This window comes from Crocuta crocuta, unplaced genomic scaffold, assembly GCF_008692635.1.
Source record: "Crocuta crocuta isolate KB4526 unplaced genomic scaffold, BGI_CrCroc_1.0 scaffold41, whole genome shotgun sequence".
Taxonomy (NCBI): domain Eukaryota; kingdom Metazoa; phylum Chordata; class Mammalia; order Carnivora; family Hyaenidae; genus Crocuta; species Crocuta crocuta.
The window spans coordinates 10,302,158-10,327,517 of record NW_027529428.1 but is presented as its reverse complement, the minus strand read 5'-3'; the positions used below and the strand labels follow the sequence as shown (position 1 = coordinate 10,327,517).

General features: G+C 40.7%; 1 protein-coding gene across 5 annotated transcripts in view; it reads left to right on the top strand.

Annotated features, from left to right (window-relative positions):
- The window catches only part of MAMDC2 (MAM domain containing 2), a 195,467-nt gene extending 177,657 nt beyond the window's left edge, over positions 1-17,810 (top strand). For 4 of the 5 annotated variants that reach the window (XM_077759397.1, XM_077759396.1, XM_077759395.1 and 1 more), the window contains 3 exons: positions 10,232-10,491; positions 16,546-16,630; positions 16,778-17,810. In XM_077759397.1, the coding sequence (XP_077615523.1) occupies positions 10,232-10,491; positions 16,546-16,630; positions 16,778-16,842 (410 nt within the window). In that variant the 3' untranslated portion in view covers positions 16,843-17,810. Of the gene's footprint in view, positions 1-10,231; positions 10,492-16,545; positions 16,631-16,777 lie in introns of those variants that run through there. The other variant, XM_077759398.1, reaches the window with a different exon arrangement.
- Positions 17,811-25,360: the final 7,550 nt, after the last annotated feature.

Here is a 25,360-nt window from a genome sequence, read left to right as displayed (position 1 = left end):
TGTCCCCCCCCCCCCTCCTTTGGCTCAGTTTCTTGAAGTCTCTGGTGTTTTCACTGAATACTGGACATTGGGAATGAAGAATGATAGAGTCTTTGGTGATGATGGTTTTTCCTCCAGAGAGGATTCGACCTGCTCTCACATAGACAACTTGAGAACAGCAGGTCTTCTTAGTCCAGTCGGAAGTGCGCTGACTTGAGCAGGTGTCTGTTTGCTCCATCAACCTCTCTGTTCTCCCGTACACCTGGGGGATATTGTCTGAGAGCATACCCTGGGGGTTATTAAGGGCCCTCCTCTTCAGTAGGTCCTAAACTTTAACCTTTCATCTCTTCAGCTGGCAAGATTGCTGAAAACTTTGTTCTGCGTCTGGCTTCTTGGCAAGGGGCCCTTCTAGCCCTCTCCTGCTTATGCGTTTAGCACATGCCTCCAGGGAAGATTGCCAAGTGATGGGCTCACGTTTCTGTGCCTCCTTTTCGCACATAACTTGGCCCTGAAGCCAGCCCTGGTTGCCTCAGCAACCCTGAACTCCAGTTACCATATTCCCAACCCAGTGGGTTCCATTGGTTTCTCTGCCTTATTTAATCTGCTCTCTGCTTAGATTCTAAACTGAATAGGCAAATGCCCCAAGGGAAAGAGCAGCGGGAAGAATGTTGAATTCACTTCACTGACCTTCTCCATTTCCTGCGACCTTGGCCCCCTCAAGTCCTTGCTGTTTGGGAAACTCTCTCATAGTTTCCAAAACAGGCGTTTTCTAAAGCATATAGATTTTATCCATTGTTTTTCCAATTCTTCTCAGCAGGAGTATAGGTCTGCTACAAATTACTCAGGCAGGGTATCTCTGACATTTCATTTTTTGGCATCATTTATTTAAGAACATGATTATTATAGTGGAAATCTGAAGGCGTTTGTTCTTCTCTTCCATACCAACCATGCATAGCATTTTGAATGAGATCTTTGTGTCCCTGGCCTCTTTAAACTATATTCTTTAATTGATATTTCTGCCCATTCTACCCAAGGTCTTGCTGTATCTGAGATTATGTTATTGTATAGCGTTCTGTTCTTTGACAAGGGGTAGGAGGAGGAGAATATTAAAATTTACATTTATACTGCCTTTGGCTATAAAATGCCTGAGAGACTGTAATTTTCTACTTCTTTCCCTTTATAACTCTCAGTCCCGTGTAGTAAATATTGGAGACAACTGACATAGTAATAAACTAGTCCAAATATCTTTTATTTAATTGTCATGGAAACCACTTAACAATCACCTCATGTTTTTTTATAAAAAAGTGATTTTTTTATAGTAAATGTAATGTTGCTTAGATGAATGTCTCTGGAATTTCTCTCCAGCAGAGGATATGGTCTGAAAGAATAAGAAAATTTTAGTTGACTCAACAAATTAATAACAGTTCATAGATTTATAGGATGCTGAAGGTAGACAGGATCTTCTAGATCAGCTAAGGCAACATAGTCATTTTAAGTATTAAAATACTGAAACTCACTCAAGGGAGTTTTAATTATTATCTGCTTGGATCCTAGGATAGCAACGCAAATCTGTGTGTGATGTATATGTACAATTTACGCATTCATAGAATCACATCCAGAAAGATCTCTTATTGTCTGCTTTGTTGATATATTGCTATTTTTGCATTTAGTTCTAACAATATTTTCTGTGTCTTTTTATAATACAGGCAGTAAAATAATGGAAGTATGTAAAAATGGCAGAACTTTGTGTCCTATACATTAGTGAAATAATAGGTCCAGACTCTGGACCCGCAACACAGCGTCTTTCTCCTTGATGACTGGAGGCTATTGGTTTGGTGTAGGTGACAATAGGACACTTTTTGAATGCAGTGTATTCTGGGACTTTCAGAGGATATACCTGTACGTGTAGACCACATTTTACCTTTTCGCTTCCCATCCTTCCTTAAAGCCTATCAGTTGACACTTGGAAGAACACACACAAGAAGAAAATGGAAAGAGGAAAGTCATACAAAACTGTAGGCAACTGGGTTAGGTGGACAGGAAATATAGGTCCACTAAATAAAAAAGAGAAGCTCACGAAAGGTACAATGTGGACATGCTAGTTTATTGTGTGTTTATTACACTCAACACATCATCATGCATAGCAAGGGATGCCCTAACTTGCCACGCAAGTTTTCCACAATCTAGGGTGTAGCATGGTATAGTCCAGTGGAAAGACCAATGCGTGCATAGTGAACTAACTCTGCCCCTTGCTCCCTGCATGGCCTGGGACATGATCACATAAGTTCTCTGAACCTCGCTTTACCCATATGTGAAATACAGATAACGATGGATGTCCTGCTGATCTCTTAGGGTTGCTGTGATGATCAACTGAGATTATATTTTTGAAAAGCCTTGCTACTGTATCAGCTCCACTCAAATGAATGGTGTTGTTATTTTTTTACAAATAGTGAACCTTTTATAAAATGTACTATTCTTCTCTGGGAACACTTTCTTGGGTTCATTGTTCTGCCTCATCTGTGCTTGTATGAATAGAAAATCATGACCTGTGATTACAGGTAAAATGACTTAGTAGAAACCAGAATGTTTGGTAGACCTTGAACCAGTGTTTTCCAAAGTACCACTGGGCAATTTAAGTGGTATGTGGATGAATATTTGTTAATTTGATACTAATATCCATGTATAACAAAAATACATAATGAGTCCATCAAAACCATTGTTTTACAGATTGATAGCATTTTTTTCTGTTTTCTTCCTAATGTGGAAATAGGAATTCCTATTTGAATAAATGGGTTTATGTACTAAAAGTGGCATTTGAAGAAGAATATTAAGTGCTGTAGGTATGTGGGCAGACAAAATAAAACCAGAAAATTGGTATTTATGTGACTAAAGTTTGGAAAAATGTCCAGTGTTTGAGTCAGTCATGTAGTAGAACAAGTCATTCTAGCAGAACAACACACACACACACACACACACACACAAAAACGAAAAACAACACCCAAAAAAACAAAACAAAACAAATACCCCCTGGCCCCATGACTTGGCTCCTTAATTAATAAAATAATACAGGCATTTGTGACAGATGAATCTAGACTTGCATCAAGAAGGGATAGACTCTTCAGGATTTGTCTTTCTGGACACAGATGCTACTTATTTGCAAGACAATAAAGACAAGTTTTAAAGTTCGAAGGGTTTTATTGGTTATTGCAATTTTATTAATATTTATATGATGCCATGCTGTCACAATGCTTCTAAACAATTGTTTTAGTTGCCCTAGACTTTACAGAGATTTTGTAGCCCAAAGACAGAGGGATAAGTAAATTAGTAGATAACTATCCAGTTTAGTGAGAAAATGCCTTCAACTGTAACATTTCCTAGCTCCCGGAGTCTACCAGTGAGGAGATTAAAAGTCCTCCAGGCCCTCCTCCCCACACCTACATTCTTGAAAAGTGACTATTCATCATTTTCTTAACGATTTCCAGAGAGAGAGAGACCCCATCCATTTCTTTTGTGACATTGTTTAATGTTTCAGTTAAGTCTTCCATGTTTCTGGTAATTAAGGTAGACATCTTCTTCATTTCTAAGAATTCTCCCTCTTGTGTGATAGAAATATCAAGAGTGGGGGTGCCTGGGTGGCTCAGTCAGTTAAGCATCTGACTCTTGATCTCAGCTCAGGACTTGATCTCAGGATTGTGAGTTAAGTAATCATAACACATGCAGGGTATGAAGCCTATTAAGAAAATTAGATATAGTTTTTATATATGATATATATATATCAAAGGTATATTAAAATACCAAATGATGACATGTATTTATAAAGTTACACTGTCAGACAAAAGAAAGTCACAACTATATATTTAATATGTTAGTTATAGAGTTAAAATTTACTAGCAGTCAAATTCAAGTCCTTGCCTTTTAAGAACTGTAGTAGCTGAGGGGCACCTGGGTGGCTCAGTCACTGACGTGTCTGACTTCAGCTCAGGTCATGATCTCGTGGTTCCTGGGTTCTAACCCCACATCCGGCTCTGTGCTGACAGCTCAGACCCTGGAGCCTGCTTCAGATTCTGTGTCTCCCTCTCTCTGCCCCTCCACCGCTCGCACTCTATCTCTCTTAAAAAAAAAAAAAAAAAGAATTGTAGTAGCTGGTATCTAGACACTTGGGAATGATACCTAGCTAGCCTATAACCATCTGAGAAATTTGTTCCAAAATATCAAAATCTCCAATGTCCTTCAATCTTTCTATAATTTATCTTATCACACTAGTTTCTGATATTGCCAGATCCTACTTACACGGAGAAAGCTTCTATGGAAAGCTTTTGTCAAAAATTGTTAATATTTACATAACACAGAATTTACCACTTGAATCACNATCATGACCCAAGCGAAAGTCGGACGCTTAACCGACTAAGCCACCCAGGCGCCCCAACCACTTGAATCACTTGTAAGGCTCCAGTGAAGTGGCAACAAGCACATTCACACAGCTGTGCTGCTGTCACCGCCATCCGTCTTCAGAACCCTTTTCCTTTCCCCAAACCGAAGCTCTATACCCAATAAACAATAACGACTCATGTATGACAAGCTTTAAAAATCATTTAGAAGGGACAGTAAGAAACAATTTTAGAGAAACACGTTTAACTGCTCTTCTGCCCAAAGTGCTGATGTCTGTTTTTTCCCTGATTGTTAAAAATCCCCTTTGGCTTAATGAATGCAGCTCAGTCGTCCATTTCGCGTGGCTTGTACAGGCCACTTGCGCTCCTTCCCAGCCCTGGTGAAAAGGGGGAGACCCGAAGGAACCAAGGGACAGCTGCTTCACTGTTTCAGATTATGAATCTGGGGTGTGTCTCAACACATCACAGTTGCTGCGCAGAGAACAGATGGGACCCGATCTCCCAGTCGACCCATTGGGACCCCATCTTGAATGTTGAACAAGGACCCACAGAGAGAAAGTGATTTCACTTAACACTCCCCTCCACAGAACGAAGCCCTTCATGTGTCGGAGCACGTGAGCTGGTCTGAGGTTTCAACACTGGGGCTTCCTGGCTCCCCTCCAGAGCGTTTGTGCCCTGAGACAGACGGCATTTGGAGTTATAATGTGGCAAAGCTTGTCAACACATGGGGCTTTTCTCTGCTTTCCAAACACATGTGAGACAGACTGGCTCTCAGTGAAGCTCTGATCCTTTCTGGGGAAAGGAAATGTCGCCTGCAAGTCAAAAAAGAGAAACATATTTGGAGTCAAGAGGAAGAGTTGTGCATCCGAGAGACAAATTCTGATCAGTTGGCCAGTATGTTAAATGTGTTTGTATGTATAGATGTTGATCTAGATTGGTTTAAATAGGTATTACCGTATGGAATATACATATATGGAATTTATGTACTTACAATGGAAACTATATCAAGGATTTTTGGAAAGACCGACATTACCTAAGGAAAATAGACTGGTGTCAGTGTCCTGGAAGGACTCAAGGTGTTGTACTTTGTTCCTGTAGATGTTACGTCTCTCTCCGAAAAGCAGCATCATCACGCAGCTCAAAAGCCTAGGAGATTTCCTTTCATACTTTATGGCGTGAAACACAAAGGTCTCTGGAATCAGAGACCTGGAGTAATGATTTCAGCCCAATATCTGAGACCCAGAGGTGCACGAGCTGAAAGCATTTCCAGAGTAATGGTTCACCCACTGGAGACTAAATGGCCAGTGCATTGTACTCCCAAAAGGAAAGAATTAGTTAATCCTGGAGATGATTAGAGGTTTTCCTCTCTTCCGGGACCTCAGACTAATTCTGCCGGGAACAACCACTGCTATCCATAGGATTCACGCTGTCATCACTAGGTGCTTCTTAGATCATCTCGCACTCATGATGGATTTGTTGCTTCCTTTCCATTCTGCAAAGATGTCACGCGTCAGAGCCCGACGAGTCTCCACTTTCCATTTCCACAAAGACCGTGTCTTTCAGAGGGGTCTACGTTCCCTCCCTCATGGGATGGTTCATCTTTAGCCAAGGTCCTTTACGTAGGGTTCAGATGGGCCTTCTGAGAGCCCGCAGCCAGATACAAAAGTTACTTTTCTTTTATTTTCTTATTTTTTTTTTGGAGGAAATGTTCTTTAGGTTAAATGTGCACTAAGGTAGGATTTCAGGGTACTGTACTGTTAATCTATGTATAGGATAGCATGGGATACCTTTGTGCATAGTTAGGTGACAAGCCATGGTTATTTTTATGCTTTGACCTCATTCTTGATGGAATTCCATGAAATACATCCTTCTATTAGGATGATGTGTATCTGCATTTTTTTTTCATCCAGCCTAGCTTAAGTTAGAAATGCTAAAGAAAAGAATAATTAAAGTTCCTTTCCTTGCTGAAAATGCAAAAACCCCAAGTGTTCCTTATATAGCAGTTTTCTTGCCAGTGAAAAAACTGAAGGTAACAATGTTCAAAAATGATTGTGTAAAATGAAGGTAACAATGTTCAAACATGATGGTGTGTGTGTGTGTGTGTGTGTATGTTTGGTTTAAAAAAAATACATCAGGGGTGCCTGGGTGGTTCAGTCAGTTGAGTGTCCGACTTCAGCTCAGGTCATGATCTCACTGTTTGTGAGTTCGAGCCCCGCGTCGGGCTCTGTGGTGACAGCTCAGAGCCTGGAGCCTGCTTCAGATTCTGTGTCTCCCCCTCTCTCTGCCCCTCCCATGATCATGCTCTGTCTCTCTCTGTCTCTCAATGCCATATAAATGTTAAAAAAAAAATACATCGATAGCATGGAACTAGTTTGAGACATTTGCTTTGATATGACTTTAATTTTATCAAAACTTGGATTTGTTTTACTTTTGCCTTGGAGCATCCTAGTGAAGTGCGTGTCTCATTGCCACACCCCTCACACAACTAGACATACAGCTGGACCTTGGCCCAACTGGTTTGTGGCTTAGAGCTTCTGAAGAAAATGCATTCATTTGTTCATTCGACAAATACTTAATGAGTATATACTATGTTCCAGGCACTGTTTTAGGAGGTGGAGGTATAGAAGTGAAGTAAACAGGAAAATATCCCTGCCTTTGTATGTTCCAGGGAAGGGAGATAGACAAACATAAAAAAAAAAAAGAAAAAAGGAAAGAAAAAAAGAAAATTGTATAGTATGTTAAGCGAGATTAAATGCTATGGAAATTAAATAGAGTGTAGGAAATGAGGAAAACCAGGTGGGGGTTTGAAGTTTGAAATAGTGTAGTCAGAATGGGACCAATGGAAAAGGAAATATCTGAGCACAGACTTAGAAATGACCAGGTGAGACTTGAGATTACATGGAGAGAAAGCCATTCCAGGCAGAGGCATTCAGCACATGCAAAGGCCCTGAGGTATTAGCATACCTACTGTATTCCAGGAACAGTAAAGGGACCAGGGTGGCCACACAACACAGAATGAGTAAGGAGAAAGGCAGTAGGAGATGAAGGTGGTAGAAATAAGAGGTAAGAGAAAGGGCAGGAGATTATAGGGCCCTAAAAGCCGTTCTCAGGCCCTCAGCATCTACTCTGAGGTCAATGGTGAACGAGTGTGGGGTTTTGAGTGGAGGAGGAGTAGGATTTAGGTTTTGTTCACTATGGGTACTCTGTTGAGATTAGATTGTGGAGAACAAGAGCAGACACAGGCAGACTCACAGGTAAGTGTTGCATTAATCCAAGTGAGAACTAATAGCAGCTCAGACCAGGAGGTAGCGGTGGAGGTAGTAAGAAGAGAAATGACTGGAGTCTGGTCATATTTTGAAGGTAGAGCCAAAGGGAATTCCCAACAGCCTGGATATGAGACGTGAGGAGAGAAGGGGTGGGCGCAGGACTCGCAGGTTTGGGGCCTGGCCGACCAGAAAGGACGCAGTAGATTTTAGGGTGAGGCTGTTAGGAGCTGAGTTCTGAACCTGTTGAGCTGGAGACGCCCCACTTGAAGATAAAGGGAGGTGTCCATTAGGCAGTTTGAATAAACACCTCTGGGCTTCAGCAGAGTGGTAGCATCAAAAGCCACGAGACAAGATGCGATCCCCCAAGGAGTCGGTAAGAACAGAGCAGTTCCAGACCTGGGGCTTGGAGCTCTCCCAGGGCGAGAGGTCAGAGAAGAAAGGGGGAGGGGGACCAGTGGCTTGGGAGAAACCCCAGGAGAGTACAGTGTCCTGCAAACCAAGTTCAGAAAGTACTTCTGGGAGAAAACAGTGATGTATTATATTCAGTGCTGTGGGGGAGACAAGAATGACGGGGATTGAATACTGACGGTCAGTTTAGGGATGAAGATGTCACTGGTGAACATTCCAGAAACACTGGCAGTATTATTTCTAATATTTTAAAGGAGACTATGGGGATGATGGGTTGATGAAGGCTGCATCCCATGACCCTGACGGCGCAGTTTTGCAGGGTGACACTTGTCCTGAGTGGAACCCTGGGGGAAGGGGCTGCACGGGGCATACGATTTGATCAGATGCACCTAAGCGGGACGCTTTCTACCCACCGGTTTCCCAGCCTGTGAGGCTTCTCGGGTCTGTGTTTGTGAAAGTGGCAGCGAGGGAAAGGAGGTATGGGCTGAAGAGGCGCAGATGGAGATATTTCTGATCGATTCCGGCTGGGATATTTTAAGCCCTTCATTTTGGGAAATGACTAGAAGCTAATTGATTGAACGTCAAAAGTAAAGAAAGATGCCCTAGAAACCATTGCATTTGCAAGCGTCATTTGCATTCTCTTTCTTCTACCCTCAATGCGACTGTTAATTTCTGCATGAAATAATAACAGACATAGCACCATGTAAAGATTATGTTTTACATCATGTGTATCAGAAAATCAGTATTGGCCAAGAAGACAATAAAAATGCATGCCGGGGCGCCTGGGTGGCTCAGTCGGTTAAACGTCTGACTGTTCATTTCGGCTCAGATCATGATCTCCTGGTTTGTGAGTTCAAGCCCTGAGTCTGGTTCTGTGATGACAGTGCCTGCTTGGGATTCTTTCCCTCTTTCTCTGTCTCTCCCCTGCTTGCTGCCTCTCTCTGTTTCTCTCTCTGTGTGTCAAAATAAGTAAATAAACCTTAAAAAAATAAAATAAAATAAAATGAGCCTCAGGTATACAGAATTATATCAGTAGTGCATTCATCTCCAACCTACCATTCATATATTGCCTTATTTCAGGAGCTGCATGGTAAGCATTTAGGATTAACCAGCTCTCTTGGGGGCTGTGGCTGATTTGTAGCTGCGTCCAGTTTCTATGGGATTCATGGGACTTCCATTGTGTCCCATTTCAGGCCACTAACATGAAGTCATTTGGACCAACAAAAGTCACACAGTCGGCTTGGTAAACTGGCTCCAGCAACACCACTGTTTTATTTACGTGCAGATAAATCTTACATCTGCCTAAAAGCAGAAAATTAAAAACAAATTAAAATTAAGAAAGGAAAATGGAAATGTTACATAAGTAACATATATAAATTTTTATATGTAAATATGTAATATTCATAATATTATATATAATATTTCATATATGTATATATAAAATATATGATTATATATATGTATATATACAAAGGTAGTTTTAATCCTCATTTCAAAATGATGAATATAGGTTCAGAGAGGATAATTCCTTTTCCAGGATCAAATCCTAGAATCAAGACTTGAACCCAGACCTACCTGACTACAAAATCTGTGTTCTTTTCCCTAAACCAATGTTTGGAAGCTCCAGAACATTATCCATGAATGAGTAGGATAAGTTCTCTATGGTAATCACCATATCAGTGGCATAATGTTAGCATTATAACAATAACATTAACTATATTCAATATAAAACTGAATTTTAAATTACTAAATGAAAAAAATATTTTGAGGGGTCAAATTTTGTAGCATATTCATTCCTCTTGGAGTATACACACTCCCCCATATTATAAAATCCTTCATCGATATGGTGGTCAAGTGATGCATTTATTCCAATTTGTTTCCAGAAACACTACTCAAAAGAGAAAGAAGAAAATATACCTTGTGGTTGTTGTTGTTATGTTTCTTTTAAAGGTTTATTTATTTTTGAGGGAGGCAGACAGAGTGTGAGCGGGGAGGGCAGAGAGAGAGAGGGAGACACAGAATCCGAAGGAGGCTCCAGGCTCTGAGTCATCAGCACAGAGCCCGATGCAAGGCTCAAACTTGTGAACTGCGAGATCATGACCTGATCTGAAGTTGGACACTTAACCAACTGAGCCACTCAGGCGCCCCATGGTTTTTATAGTAATACCTGATCTTATATTTGCTCTCCAGGGTACTACATGTACATCGAGGCCTCCCACATGGTGTATGGACAAAAAGCACACCTCTTGTCCTGGCCTCTGAGAGGAGTCACTGGAAAACACTGCTTGACCTTCTTCTACCACATGTACGGAGCAGGGACTGGTCTGCTGAGTGTTTATTTGAAAAGGGTAGGTGATAGTGAAGAGTCCCTCTTATGGCGAAGAAGAGGTGAACAGAGCATTTCCTGGCTACGGGCGCTGATTGAATACAGTTGTGAGACACAACACCAGGTAAGCCAAAGGGGAGAAGAACCAAGCGAGAAAAAATGTCCCTATAAGCTTCTGACGTTCTGTCTTTTTCTTGCCACCAAGGAGAATGTTCTGTTCTTTTTTCAGGGTCATAGATAAAGACAGTACGTGTTTAAGAGTAAACATAGCTAGTCTCTATTGATTAAATCTAAGCACGAATGGGAGATTAGGTGGCGAGAGAAAGCCTTGGGTATTTACGCATAAAGTGATTTGTGCAACTCAATGATTTAAGGGTAGCTATTTTTGTCTTGGCACATTCCGAATGTCAAGTGTATTCTCTGTGTCCTGCGCGTCTCCCAAACAGTCTCTTTTTCTTCTAAACATGGTATTACCTAATTAGCTGTTCCAGCTGCGTTTCCACCTCTTCATTACCCGCACACAGGGGCTTTGGTTGCAAGCCTCTGTTTAAGAGTGCATGGTCCACAGTCAATTATTAAGCCTCTGTCTGCATGGATGTGGAAGAAACAGAGAGTCCTGATCATAATCCCCGAGTCTTGCCCCGGGTGTTCTCATGTGCTGTATGAGACCTCCATCCCACAGCATCTGGACTATGAGGGACTCTGGGCTGAGAGCAACAGGAAAGAGCCTTTCAAATGCCCGTGGGTGAGGCTGAGCAGCCAGTCTGGTCTAGAGGTGAGCAGGGCCCACCTGACAGCTACTGACTTCACAGCCAACCATGAGCCAAAGCTCCCGAAGGCTCTGAGGAGATAACCTTTAGAACCCTGACATTCTTGATGTCACTCTGTAGAATTCTCAGCTGTGACCTTCTACTAAAAGCCCTACTTCCTCCTCATTCTAGCTTCTGACTGATCAACCTCTTGGATCAGCACCCCTCTGCTTTAGCCACTGGCTGTTTGGTCTAAGCCCAAATCTTCCTGGAAGAGGTATTCAAGGGCTTTACTTTATAGCATCACACAACCACACTGAATCTCCTGCAGATCTAGATGGCAAGGAATTGCAGGAGCCCAGAGGGCCAAGTTTCAGGGCCATCGAGGGTGCTGCGTTGCTGAAGAACAAGGGACTGAGGGAAAATGAGCCATTATCCAGGGGTGGCCCATTATCCTGCTGTGGATGAAATTGTCTAGAGGTTTAGGAAAGAATTATAGATAGCCCCAGAAATGACTTGGATGGTGCTTTAATGTCTGCCACAGGAGAAAAGTGGATCATTCAGGAACTTAATAATATAACTGATCATCTTTCTGAGTGGTAGATTAATTTTGTTCGGTAGTAGAGCAGTCCCACTAGTCAGATGTTCTCCAAGTGTGGTCCTGACACCAGCAGCGCTGCTTGAAGTGCAAGTCCACCTCAAATGACATTTACCTAAAATGCCCATTCTCAGGCCCCACTTCAGAACTACTGAACCAGATACTCTGGGGGAGGGGCCCGGAAATCTGTGTTGTCACAAGCCCTCCTCATGATTCAGATGCACACTAAAGATGAAGAGTCTCTGTCCCAGAGCAAGTGGATCTGAGTCTCTCAAGTGCAGCCTGAGCATTGATGTTTTTTATGATTCCCGAATGATGTTTATGCACAGAGCCCCGGGGAACAGGTGACTTCTCAGTGGCTAGTCCCAGGGAGATGAGTACAAGGCCTTGAATATACTAGGCTTGCTGGGTAGCTGGTTGTTTGAAATGGTTTTTGATCTCAAAAGTAATTAGGCATCTGTTGGTATCATCTTAGGCTGTTCAAGTTCAAAGGGTACAGAATGGCCTGAGAGATTTTTTTTGAAGTTTATTTTTATTTATTTTGTGAGGGGGGAGGGAAGTGAGTAGGGGAGGCAGAGAATCCCAAGCAGGCTCCGCACTGTCAACACAGAGCCTGACTTGGGGTTCAAACTCACAAAATATGAGATCATGACCTGAGCTGAAATCAAGAGTTGACACTTAACCGACAGAGCCACCCAGGCACTCCTGGCCTGAGAGATTTTTAGCTCACAGCTTCATAAGAAAGAAGACTCCAGACCATTCCATTTGTCTTAGAATGGAACAGATATGAATTTGTCCTGAGGAATTTTCTTCTGAACTTAGTGATTCCCTCAGGAATCCCAAATGACTATCTGGAGGCCAAGCTGAAACTAGTTTCTCCAAAACATCTTAGTGTCTAATTAAACACAGACACATCCACAGAAATAAATTGGCCACCTTTTACATGCCAGGCACTTACAGCGCTAGGAGCTATCCATAAGTTCTTCCTGTTTATCTTATAGCTCCGCTTTACAGGAGAAACTCAAGGTCTAGCTGGTAAGTGGCAGAGTGAGAATTCAGTCCCAGATATGACTGGTCCCAAAGCATGTATCTCTAAGCCACTGTTCCACACTCTCTCCCTTCATCAGTATGCTGGTCAAGTCATGCATTAATTCCAATTTGTTTCCAGGAACACTACTCAAAAGAGAAAGAAGAAAATAAGTTCCAAAATAAACTCACTCTCCTGGGTGCCATAGCACTGGGTGACCTTAGGGAAATCTCATCCTCTCTGAGAGTGTGTGTACATTTTCAGAAGGGGGTAATAATTCCCACCATGCTGACGTGACTGGAGTTAGAGGGTCAATGAGATTATGTATGTAAAAGGGTTTTATAAATGTTAAAATCCCAAAGTATAAAAATATAGTATTGTTTCTAAAAATATATTCTCTCCCAAATATCTCTGGTCTCTGATTCATATCACCATGGCAACCCCAGTATTCTCAATAGTTACATTGGCATCCAAACGGAGTTCCTAGAGTATGAGGCCAAAATATCTCATTTTAATAAATATTTGTTGACCGCTGGCTATTCTAAGTGCTGAAGATACAGCAATGAACATAACATGTAAAGCTCTTCCTCTTTTAAAGTTGATATTCCAGGGAGAGGTATAAAAAGTAAACCAAAGATAATATAAGGTACTATTAAGTACATTATAGTAAGTGCTATGGGGGCAACTGGGTGGTTCAGTCCAACTTCAGTTCAGGGCATGATCTCACAGTTCACAAGTCCGAGTCCTGCATCGGGCTCTGTGCTGACAGCCCAGAGCCTGGAGCCTGCTTCAGATCCTGTGTCTCCCTTTCTCTCTGCTCCTAACCTACTCACACTCTGTCTCTCTCTCTCAAAAAAAAAAAATTAAAAATGAATAATAATAAGTGCAATGGAAAAGAATAGGTCAAACTGAACTGGTAATGAGATTAGAGAAATATCAGAGCATAATCGTGAAAGGCCTTGAACATCATGGTAGAGTTTGAAATGGATTCCAGAGGAACCATCAGATGGCTTTAAGGTAACATGATCTGGATTTATCTTTTTTTTTTTTTAATGTTTTATTTATTTCTAGGAGAGAGAGAGAGAGACAGCGTGAGCAGGGGAGGGTCAGAGAGAGAGGGAGTCACAGACTGAAACAGGCTCCAGGCTCTGAGCTGGCAGTCAGCACAGAGCCTGACGTGGGGCTCAAACCCACGAACCGTGAGATCATGACCTAAGGGAAAGTCGGACGCTTAACCGACTAAGCCACCCAGGCGCCCCTGGATTTATCTTTTTAAATGATTACTCCAGCTACTGTGTGGAGCGTAGGGGAGCAAGGAGACTTTGGGGGCTGCTTCAGTGGTACTGGCAGAAGAATAGATGCCAGGGGTGAGACGCCTCAGAAGCCCGTAGGACCTCTTATGTGTGGAATGTGGGGCTGGAGAGAAAGGGGCATCAAGATGACTCCACGAATTTTGGCCTGAGTCACCGCTAGAATGGACTTACCATTTCCGGAGATGAGGAAGGCTTTAGGTGGAGCCCATCTGGTGGTTCGAGGGCAGTGTGTGCATGGGAGGGAAATCAACAAGTGAGTTTTTCGGACTTGCTAAGTTTCCTGTGTCTGTCAGACATCCACGTGGGTATGTCAGGTAAGCATAGGATATGAGGCTGAAGTTCAGGAAAAAGAACAAAGCTGGAGAGGTAGATGGATGCATCATCGGTGGGGGTAGGCAGGCGGGGACGACTTTCAGAGTGCTGTAGTACTGCCTCTGTTTGCGACTCATCCTCTGGGGGGATGAGTAGGGGGCCTCCCGATGACATTCCAATCATTCTGTCATCCTTGTAGGAGAAATGCATCAAGTGGCAAAATTTTAATCACACTCCTTCCTAAGGGTTTAATAAAGTGCCAAGCTGTACCTGAGTTACTATTGATCAAAAACACAAAGTGATTTTATATCCTTTGGATTCCTCGATTAATATTTCCTCCTCTGCTCTCTCCACTTTTCTCCCTGGGTTCTTTTGTTTTGATGCTATTGAAGATGTAAAGTGTTAGACACATTCTTAGCTCATGGAAATATTTATATCATTCATATTGTTCGTTATACTGCCTGACATTTAGTAGGTATTATTATATGCTAGGTACTCATTCAAGACCACATTTCCAAATTTTCTTGTTCATGGTATGCTTAGGCTCATTGATTTTTTCCTGGTGCCCCTAGACCAAAAGTAATACCTACCAGTTTCAGTTATTAAGTAATTGAGTCCAAACAACTTAACATCTGTGCTCTGTCTCTCTGTGAAAAGAAAACATTTAAAAATTAATAATATCTGTGCCCTAACGACTTAGTAGACATTTGGAAAAATCGTACACTTAAATTAGAGGAAAAAATAAATTTTTATCTAATTCTTAAATAACCACAATTATTTACTAATAGAACATGTATATATAGGACAAGGGGGAAATCATAAAGGTATGAAATAGTTACCACTCAAGTAGTAAGGAAATTCAGAAGAGAAGGTTGTATGAAGTTTGGCCCAATCACAGACTATTCAGAATATAATTCTATCAGGTAATTTGTTTATTAAACTTCCATTGCAGACTTGGTGATCAAAAACCAGATTTTACTGATGTCCAGAAAACCAAAATGGTTATTAACTACACTCATATATCCGCCTATCTAGATGTGTTAGGACATTTTTTCCCTCTCTAACTGTTTATTTGGATTCTTGTTCGGGATTGTGTCCTTAGAATTTTTAATAACATTATTTTGCCCATTTCTCTCATTAAAGCTTCTTTGAGTCATTAATTTTGAGATAGTTTCATATGCTTATTAATTATCCACTTTATATTCTTATATTTAATTTAAATCATAAACTAGTCCAACGGGGAGTCATTTGCTCATAAAATGAGTGGAGCAAATGTGTCTTCTGGATAATTTTCATTACCCACAAGCCTCCCTGGAGTATTCAGTGGTTTATTAACCATTGCTGGGGCAGCCTTAGAGCTGGTAATATAAGCCATTTTCCCTAGAACCTGAATATCTGATCAGTTATTTTCTTCTCAGGATCTAAAGTTATAAAAGTGGTTCTTTCCTCCTAGGCTATTCTTGGATGTTATGATATTTAACACAATAAGTAAACCATTGCCTTTTTGGTAAACTTAATGATTGTGTATCACCGTAGATTTAGAGAGCCTAGATTAAGAGAAGCCTAAGATTAAGAAAAGCCCAAACTTCTGGGCCCATGACTTTCATAGGCCCCGTGAGTGCTGGGTCTAGAATGTTCGAGGTGAGGAGGGGTCGCCAGGTCACCACCAGGCAGCATTTCCAGGTAAGCATTTCTGGAAAATGGCCTAAAGAGACCTTAGAAGCGACTTAGTCTCCAAGACTCTAGGAATTTGTTGTGAATTCCTTTAAAATTCCAAATAAGTACTCTCTTTTGTACCTAAATTTGAATTTGTGATTTTGTATTCTTTTCCTTAAAGGAGGTTGAAAAACAGTCTAAGCTTCCAGACCCACGCAACAGGGTTCTGCCCCTGATGAGTATTGTTTTATCAAGATGACTCCATTTCTTAATTTGTTTTTAATTTTTATTTGTTTTTGAGAGAGAGAGACAAGTATGAGGGAGAGGGGCAGAGAGAGAGAGAGAGAGACAGAATCTGAAGCAGGCTCCAAGCTCTGAGCTGTCAGCACAGAGCCCGACGCAGGGCTCAAACTCACAAACTTCAGGTTCGTGACCTGAGCCAAAGTTGGTCACTTAACCGACAGAGCCACCCAGGTGCCCCAAGGTGACTCCATTTCTAAATTCAAACTTCATTGCTTTCCAGGTAATTTTTGAAGCCATTCGGGGAGTGTCAATAAGAAGTGATATTGCCATTGATGATGTTAAGTTTCAAGCAGGACCCTGTGCAGGTAACGATATTTTTCCCAATTATATCAGCTTGATTGAAAAGGGATTTTGCAATAGTCTCAAATCATAAGAATGCAAATTAGGAATTTTTCTATAATAAAAATAGAGGAAACTATTATTGTCTATTTTCTTTTTGTCTTTCCTGGCAGAAATGGAAGATATAACTGAGCAATCATCAGGATATTCTGAGGATTTAAATGAAATTGAGTTTTAAGAAATGATCTGAATTGGATAAACTCAACAAGAGCCATACCTCTTTTCAGTCAAATGAATACAAAACAAATAAATACTGGACAGTCTTAACCATTTCGTAAATTATAAAATGACTTCACAGCACAGTATTCTTTTTCATTACTTTTGCAAAAAATACTGACTCAGGGCATTTTGGTGTTTTTTGGGTTTTTTTGGTTTTTTTTTTCCTTTTTGCGTATGACAACTGTTACAGAAATACAGGCTATTGATTTTGCATAGATCACTCATCTTAATTTTGGTTTCGGTTAAAAATACAAATGTACTATATTGCAGTCATTTTTAAGTATGCAAATGAGGGGCACAATCAAAATGAGATGTGTCATTTAAATCTGCATTCAGTGAATGTATTGGAAGAAGATGTCTTGTGGGTTTCTTTTCGAATTTCAAGGATTGTAGCTCTTTTTAAAGTAATAATGTGAGGTGTCGGTGTCTGCAGAATGAATGCAGTTTCTCATGGTAACAAGTTAGTTTAAGAAAGTAAAATCTTATTTTCTATGTTTTATTCATAGAAATGGAGAATTAATTGTTAAATATTTTTACCATATGTGATAACAAAGGATCTTTCTTGAATGTCCCAGGGTAAGTCAGTATTAATTAATGCTGTATTCCAAGGCAAGGCTACTTTCTTTTTCCCCCTCTTTGAACTACTTTTGAAAGTCACTATGAACACATGGAGTAGAAACTGCACTCTTTTTTGTGAAGCAAGCTTGAAAATGTTTATGTACACACACCTGAAAATTTTTAGGACGTGTTATGCAATTTTACTGATTTTTATAGTAAATGTTTTGGTAAGGTTTTGAGTAGAATGATTTCAGGCAGACATACTAAACTGCTGCTTTTTATTTACGTGTTTAGAAACTTGTACATATGTATTTGTATACCCAAATAGCTGTTATAAGATTACCTAATAAAAGGTAATTTGAAAACCTCTTCCCTAGCAATGAACTCATTTCTGCGTTATTTTCCTTGTTCAGAATATCTTCGGCACACAACTATAGATTCTAATTTGAATCTCTGCTCTAAAGTTAAGTTCTTCTTATGCCTTCTGTTAGTGACATGAGCACTGCATACATTGATACAAGAATTAGCTTTTATTTATTTTTAAAATTTTTATTTATTTATTTTTGAGAGAGAGTGGGGGAGGAACCAAGAGAGAGGGAGACAGAGAGAGAATCCCAAGCAGGCTTCCCATTGTCAGTGCAGAGTCCTAACGTGGGGCTCGAACTCATCAACTGAGAGATCATGATCTGAGCCATAATCAAGTCAGACACTTAACGGGCTGAGCCCCAGGAATTAATTTTTAAAGTGTTTTACTTTACATAAGCTAACTTATTTTTTCCCCAAATTTTATCCTATTAGAATGGAAACACTATGAGGATAGGAATTCTTGCATGTTTTGTTCACTTTTGTAGCCTCAGTGCCCAGAAGAATGTCTGGTATGTAGTACGTGTTCCGTATAGAAATACTTGTTGAATGAATGAATGCATGAATGAATGCTTGCATGAATGAGTGAATTTAATCCTTCCAACATCCTCCAAAATGGAGATATTATCATCCCTTCTTACAGACAAGGAAACCAAGTTTCAGAAGAGTGAATACATTATTTAAGTGGAAGAGTAGTCAGGTCTCTCTGACCCCAAAGTCCGTACCTCTTCCTGCTTTCTACGGCCGAAAATCCATGGTCCTCACAGAGTTGGGTGGCATTCTCATTCAAGAATGTCAAAACTCTTCAGGTTCCTCACTGTCTGGCTCAGTCAATAGAGCGTGTGACCCTTGATCTCAAGGTTGTGACTTTGAACCCCACATTGGGCATACAGATTACTTTTTAAAAAAATGTCAAAACTCTTAAATTAATCCTTAAAGAGGAGTATACTTCCCTGAAGACTGCATTACTTGGAAAACAAAAATTCTCAACTGTACCAAATTAACATCGTGAGGTTTATGGAGAAAATAAACTTCTATACTAAAGCAAAATTTTGCGAATCACATCCTTTCTATTCACGATGACTTAATTAATTAATTGTTTCTATTAATCCCTAAGTAAAGTTGAAACGTTGAGGAAGGAAGATTTCAAGGTGTGAAGCAAGTCAGCCATATACTAGACCTTATAATCTCCTCAACCTATTTTTCCTGTCCAGAGCTTAGTTATATTTGCTGAATAAAGAAACGAAAATTGCATTTCTGGGACCTGACACAGTTTCTCGTGCGTGGCGAGTCACTCATACACAGTGACTGAATGAAGTCACTCACCAGCCTCATTGCTTATAGATTACATAAATCCATAGTAATAATCAGAGTGAACATTTACTGAATTTTTCTATCTTCAGACATTTTTCAAAGAGCTTTACATGAATTCACTCATTTAATCCTGATAACGATTCATGAAGTCGATCTATTGATACTTTCATTTTATGAATCTGGAAACTGAATTTGTCCAAGTTCAGCAGCTAGTGTAGGGCTTGGGTTTGAACCTGGGTGTGTTTCACTGCCGAACCTGCACCCTGATCTTTGGCTGCGTCCTGAGCCTCCAGTCCTCCAGTGGATTCCATCCCCGCTACCAATTTAAACCTTAGGCAAAGTTTCCTGGTTTCTCTCACTCCAGAGGATTTATGGGCTGCCAAAATTGCCCCAAAGGTTGTCAAAGTAGAAATACTACTTAGGCCACCAGCTTTGGGAATTGGGGAGAAAAAAGATGGTGATTGGCAAGGATTTATAACTTAGGGAAGAAAGGAAAGAAGTAATTGTTACCAGTTGTTGCTAAGAAACAACCTGAAGCTCATTCAGAAGAGAGGAGGTAGAAGGTGAGTGGATTAATTGAACTTCCTCACTTATATTCCTTTTGGAGGATTCAGATTTTAGATGCTTCTCTTCCTGTCCAGGTTGCCCTTGGCGTTATTTTAACTATACTTCACCTGGATGAAAATAGGAGAGGCTAGTTAGCACAGTATAGTTTCCTCAGGCTAAGAAATGCCCTAGGTGGGGATGCTAGCTAATAGGCACCACACAGTATTTGCATTTATTTTAACTCTTCTCTGAACACAGGAGTGCTTCAAAGACAAACTGCTTTCTCCACATAGGTTGCCTTCTCTCCCACAATTTGCTGTGTGGGCTGGAGATTATTTGTGTGTAGAAGGAAGTGAAGGGGAAAACAGTACCTCTGATAGAAGGTCTGGTTTAATGTGAAAGAAGAAAAGGTTCAGCAAAGATTGGGTGAGAAATCTACGCTCCAGGCATTTTGCCAAACATAGAGGTTATGAAGATGCTCACAGCATAGTGAGGAAAACAGAGGTCCAAACCGATCAGCACAACTTGGAGCACTAAATTCAATGAGGTCATATGCCCAGGTGCTATGGGAGGGGCTTGAAGGGGCATCTGACCAGGAAGGGCAAGGGCAGCGGCAGCCCAGGCTGAGGTGAAAACCTACAGAAACCTACTAATGCAGCATCCAGGTGCCTGGATGTCTTCTGTGACTTTCGGGGCAGAGATTGAGCTCTCTTCCTTCTTATTCCCTTGTAGGAGACGTGTTTTCCAGGGTGATTTAACCAGAACTTGGGGCAGGCGGTGGGGAGAGTTTCCACAAGTCGTCATTCTAATGTCGCTTCTCTCCATGGCAATTACTTTACAGATTGATACAGCATAGCGATCAGGCACGGGGTTTCTAGATTCAGGGTGTGTCTGCTAAAATCCTGGCCTTGCCATTTACCGACTTCAGGACTAGGGGCAAGTCACTTACACCCTCTCTGATCCCTATTCTTAGGAGAGATTGAAGTAGAGACTCCTTGTCTACTTCTTAAGGTTGCTGTAAAGATGAAATGAAAATATTACCTATAAGCGCTTAGTGTCTGACATGTAAAAGCCATTCTAGTTTATACTAAAAGGTTTGAGTGGGTTTATTTTTTTGATAAATTGCATTTATTTTTAATGTAGTCTTTCTCTACAAAGGAACTGTGAGTTTATAGTGCCATCTTAAGGATAAAGCAACCATATAATCTTGTCATTTTATCATGGTTTTGTTTCATACTAGCAATACTGGGCTCATTTTAACAAGCAGCTGGGGAAATGCCTTCTCCTGTGCTCCTCCTAATCCAGCCACTGGTGTTGGTGCTTCTGGGCTGCTCACTCTGTATATACACCCGAGCAAAATTTATCATGCTAAACCAACGTCGTGTTTTTATGTCTATCTCCTCAAGAATGGTTGCTTTTCCAGTTTTGTACCCTCACCAAACTCAACAAATATATCTGGATTATAGAAGCAAATACTTAGTAAAAGCATTTAGTTTAATACCAATCTGTGTGTGTATTCCAAGAATCACAAGGGATATAAACATTCTCTTTCGTCCATCCACATTTCATGGCCTGGAAATCCATACTCTAAAATTAAATTTTGTTTAATGTTTATTTATTTTAAGAGAGAAAGCATGCGCATGCAAGCAGGGAAGGGGAGAGAGGGACAGAGGATCTGAAGTAGGCTCCACACTGACCGCAGCAAGCCTGCTGTGGGGCTCAAACAGCAAGATCACGACCTGAACCGAAGTTGGATGCTTAGTCGACTGAGCCACCCGGGCACCCCTCCACACACTCTAAAAATTTAACATGAAATTAGGTTACAAACACCAGGTCACCATTCTACCCTGGTGGTCTGTCACATAGTCACCACCCCACGGGCTTCTCAAATGTCTAATTACGGTCATTTCAAGACAAAGAACTTAAAATTGATAGGTCTCTGTCAAAACTGACACTTGAGTGTCGCAATGCAATTGGTTACTGTGGTACGCTGTCGACTGTAATTGGTTAACTAAATAATGACATGTTCTGCCTTGCCGAGATCCATACAAGCTCACTGCCACCTTTGTTTGGGGCCATTGTCTGCATTTCTCTGTGAGATCAGGAGATCAGGTTTGGCCCGGCCGTAAATAAAATCTTGCCTCGCTTCTATTCGGCATTTGGTGGTCTTTCCAACAATCACCCTGCTTCAAACACTTTTGGTCAGCGGTCAACACGCAGCAAAATTAGATACCCAAGACGTCATAGGATGAGAATTTTTGACAGACACTTTAAAATAACTATTTTAGGGGCACCTTGGTGGCTCAGCCAGTTAAGCATCTGACTTCAACTCTGGTCATGATCTCACGGTTCATGAGTTCGAGGCCCACATCGGGCTCTGTGCTGTCAGCTCAGAGCAGAGCCTGGAACCTGCTTCTGATTCTGTGTCTCCCTCTCTCTGCCCCTCCTCCACTCATGGTCTGTCTCTGTCTCAAATAAACATAAAAAAATTTTTTTTTAAATAACTATTTTAAAAATAGAGACCCCATCCCCCCCGAAAGCATTGAATACATAACAAAAGGCAGTAAATACTCTATGAAAAAACAAGCAGGCAGATTAAAAGGAACCAAATAGAAATTCTGTACATGTAAAATATAGTCATTAAAATTAAAAATTCAATGGAAGAGGCAAATACCTAACTAGACATGATTAATGGAAGAGAACCTGGTGAACTAGAATATAAGCTATTAAAGTGAATGCAATACAAAGAGATAAATGAAAACTATGAAGGCGGCAGAGATTGACAGTATCCAGTGTGTACAGTGAGGTTTCCCAAGAAAGAGAATGGGGGGAGAGAATATTCAAAGGGAATATTCGACTGTTTCAGAATTGGTTACAGATAAAAATGTTCAAAATCAGGAAGTCTAACAAATCTGAGCAATTAGTGAAACTAAATCCACACCTTGATCCGTCATTATGAAATTATGAAACAGATTTCACTTGCAACCAGAAAGGAAAAGATGAATTACAAAGGAATAAAAATGAAACTAAATCAAACTTCTCAACAATGAGGAAAGCGTGGAGATCCTGGAATAATACCTTTAACCCATTGAGGTTAATCATGCCACTTGGGAATTTTAGCATTCAGAAGGACAAAATCATGACATGTTCAGACGAACAAGGAAGAAATCTTGTATCTTTGTATGCCTGTGTGTGTGTGTATATATATATGCATGTGTGTATATGCATGAATATATATAAATACAGATATTCCTCGACTTACAATGGAGTTATGTCTGAAAACCCATTATAGGTTGAAAAAATCATAAGTCCAAAATGCATTTAATACACCTAACCTACTGATCATCATAGCTTAGCCTAGCCTACCTTGCTCAGAACACAGGGTGCCTGGGTGGCTCAGTAAGTTAAGCGTCCAACTCTTGACTTCAGCTCAGGTCACGATCTCACAGTTTGTGGGTTGGAGCTCTGCATCAAGCGCTGCCCTGACAGTGTGGAGTCGGCTTGGGATTCTCTCTCTCTCTCTCTTTCTCTCTGCCCTCACCCCCAAAATAAATAAATAAACTTTAAAAAACAAACACGTTCTGAACACTTATATTAGCCTACAGTTGGATAAAGCCCTTTAGCACAAAGCCTATTTTATAACAAAGTGTTGAATGTTGCATGCATGTAATTTCTTGAAACTGAAAGCAGAATGCTTGTCTGGGTGTAGAATGGTGGTCGGTTCTTTACCCTTGTGATCCTGGGAGCTGCAGGCGCTGCCGCCCCTGCCCGGCACCAGAAAGGAATGTTGTATATAGCCAACCCAGGAAAAGATCTCCATTCAAAATCTGAAGTATGGTTTCTACCAACTATGTATTGCTTTCTCACCATTGTCAAGCTGAAAAATTGTAAGTCAAACCATATCTATATTAATGATAGTAAAAGTACAACATTGAGGGACGTAGCTAAATCAATACACGAAAAGAATCCTGTCACCTTCAATAGTTAATTTAAAAACTGAGAAAAGAGAAAATTATTGAGCCAGGCAACACACTCAAGAAGTTAGGAAAAAAAAACAGAAAATCTAAAGAAGGTAAGAAGGAAAACAGAGAGAATACATTATTCCAATAAAAACAAACAACAAGGAGAGAGAGAATTAATAATCTGTGCAAGCATCTCAAGAATTAGACTAGCAAGTTACACCAACAAGTACTGCCTTAGACCCAGGCAAAGGGGTCACCCGCCCAGAGAGCCTGTTGGGCTTTAAACATTCCATGAATGTTCTCAGCTTGTGCTATGAGTTGAGAATACAAGGCTGTCAGTCTGTCTCATTTACATCTGATTTGGCAGATGGAGGCAGCCAGCAGGTAGGCCTGAAAGACCAAAGAGGCTGTTACCAAACCCAGGAAGAGCTGTGGTCTTGGAAAAAGTTTGTATGAGAAGGGGAAGAACACAGCCACCTCTAAAACACAGCTATTCTCCAATCCCCCCCCCTTAAACCCAATCAAAAGTCAGAGGGCAAGTGAGCCTAGTTGATGCAGGTCATAGCAATGAATCTCTGAGGCCACAGAGCAAGGGGAAGAGTAGTGGACGCGGGATATAGTGAAACAAGCAGAAAAAACACAGCACAGAACCTTTACATCTCTTAATGCGTTTTCTCATCTTAGAGCATTATCTAGAATCTTTAACAGTGGGGATTATGGCATCTTTCTTTTGATCTTAATGAAAACGAATAGAATTTCTCCATTAGGTATCATGGGTGCTCTAGGTTTTTGATCAGCAGCACTTCTCAAGTTAAGAAACTTGAGTGCCATGCATTCTAAGAACTTATTACAAATAGACATTGGGCTTTATCAGACGCTTCTTTGCATATGATGAAATAGTATGATTTTTTCCCCCTTAATCTTTTAGCGTGGTAAATTACATGGGTACAGTGTAGATTTTTTTCTCAGTTAGGAATGTCTTAATTTTTTCCGTGAGACAAAATTTAACTGTAAAACAGTGTACAGCACGTTTGTAAATGTTAAAGAATAATAATAAAATGAGCACTCATGTACCATTGATATAGCATGAGGAAAACAACACTATCAATAGCTTGGAGGCATTGTGGGGACTATGGCCCAGTCACATAAACTTCCCTTGCCCAGAAAGATAGCCATTATTCCAAAATTCATGTGATCATTCCTTTCCTTTGTATTCGGTAGTCCAATTCATGTGTATGCATCCTAGCAATATATTGCTTAGTTTTGCTGCCTTTTAAAAATTACACAGAGGATATCATTGTATATTAATTCATCATCATTTGTCTTTTTTGTTCGAAATTAAGTTTTTGAGAGTCAGCAATGCTGAATTTCTAGCTGTAGTTCATCCATTTTCATTAAGATGTGATATTCCATTAACTGATTATACCGCAATTGATGAATTAGTTCCACCATTGATGAATGAATATTTGACTTGGTAAGGGTGACAGGCTGCAAAAATATTTTTTGTACAAGTGCCCAGGTGCCCACAGGAAAGAATATCTTTGCGTTGCATGTCTAACATGTGAATTGCTGGTTTGTACGATAGGTCCGCTCTACTAAATCAGGAGAAACTGCTTCCCAGCTGGCTGCACTAATCTGAGTGTAGGCTACCCAACTCTTACCGGTGTAGATGAGTGCCCCAAATATGTTCATGTCAGATTTTAATCGTCGCCAATCTGATAACCCTGAAATGGC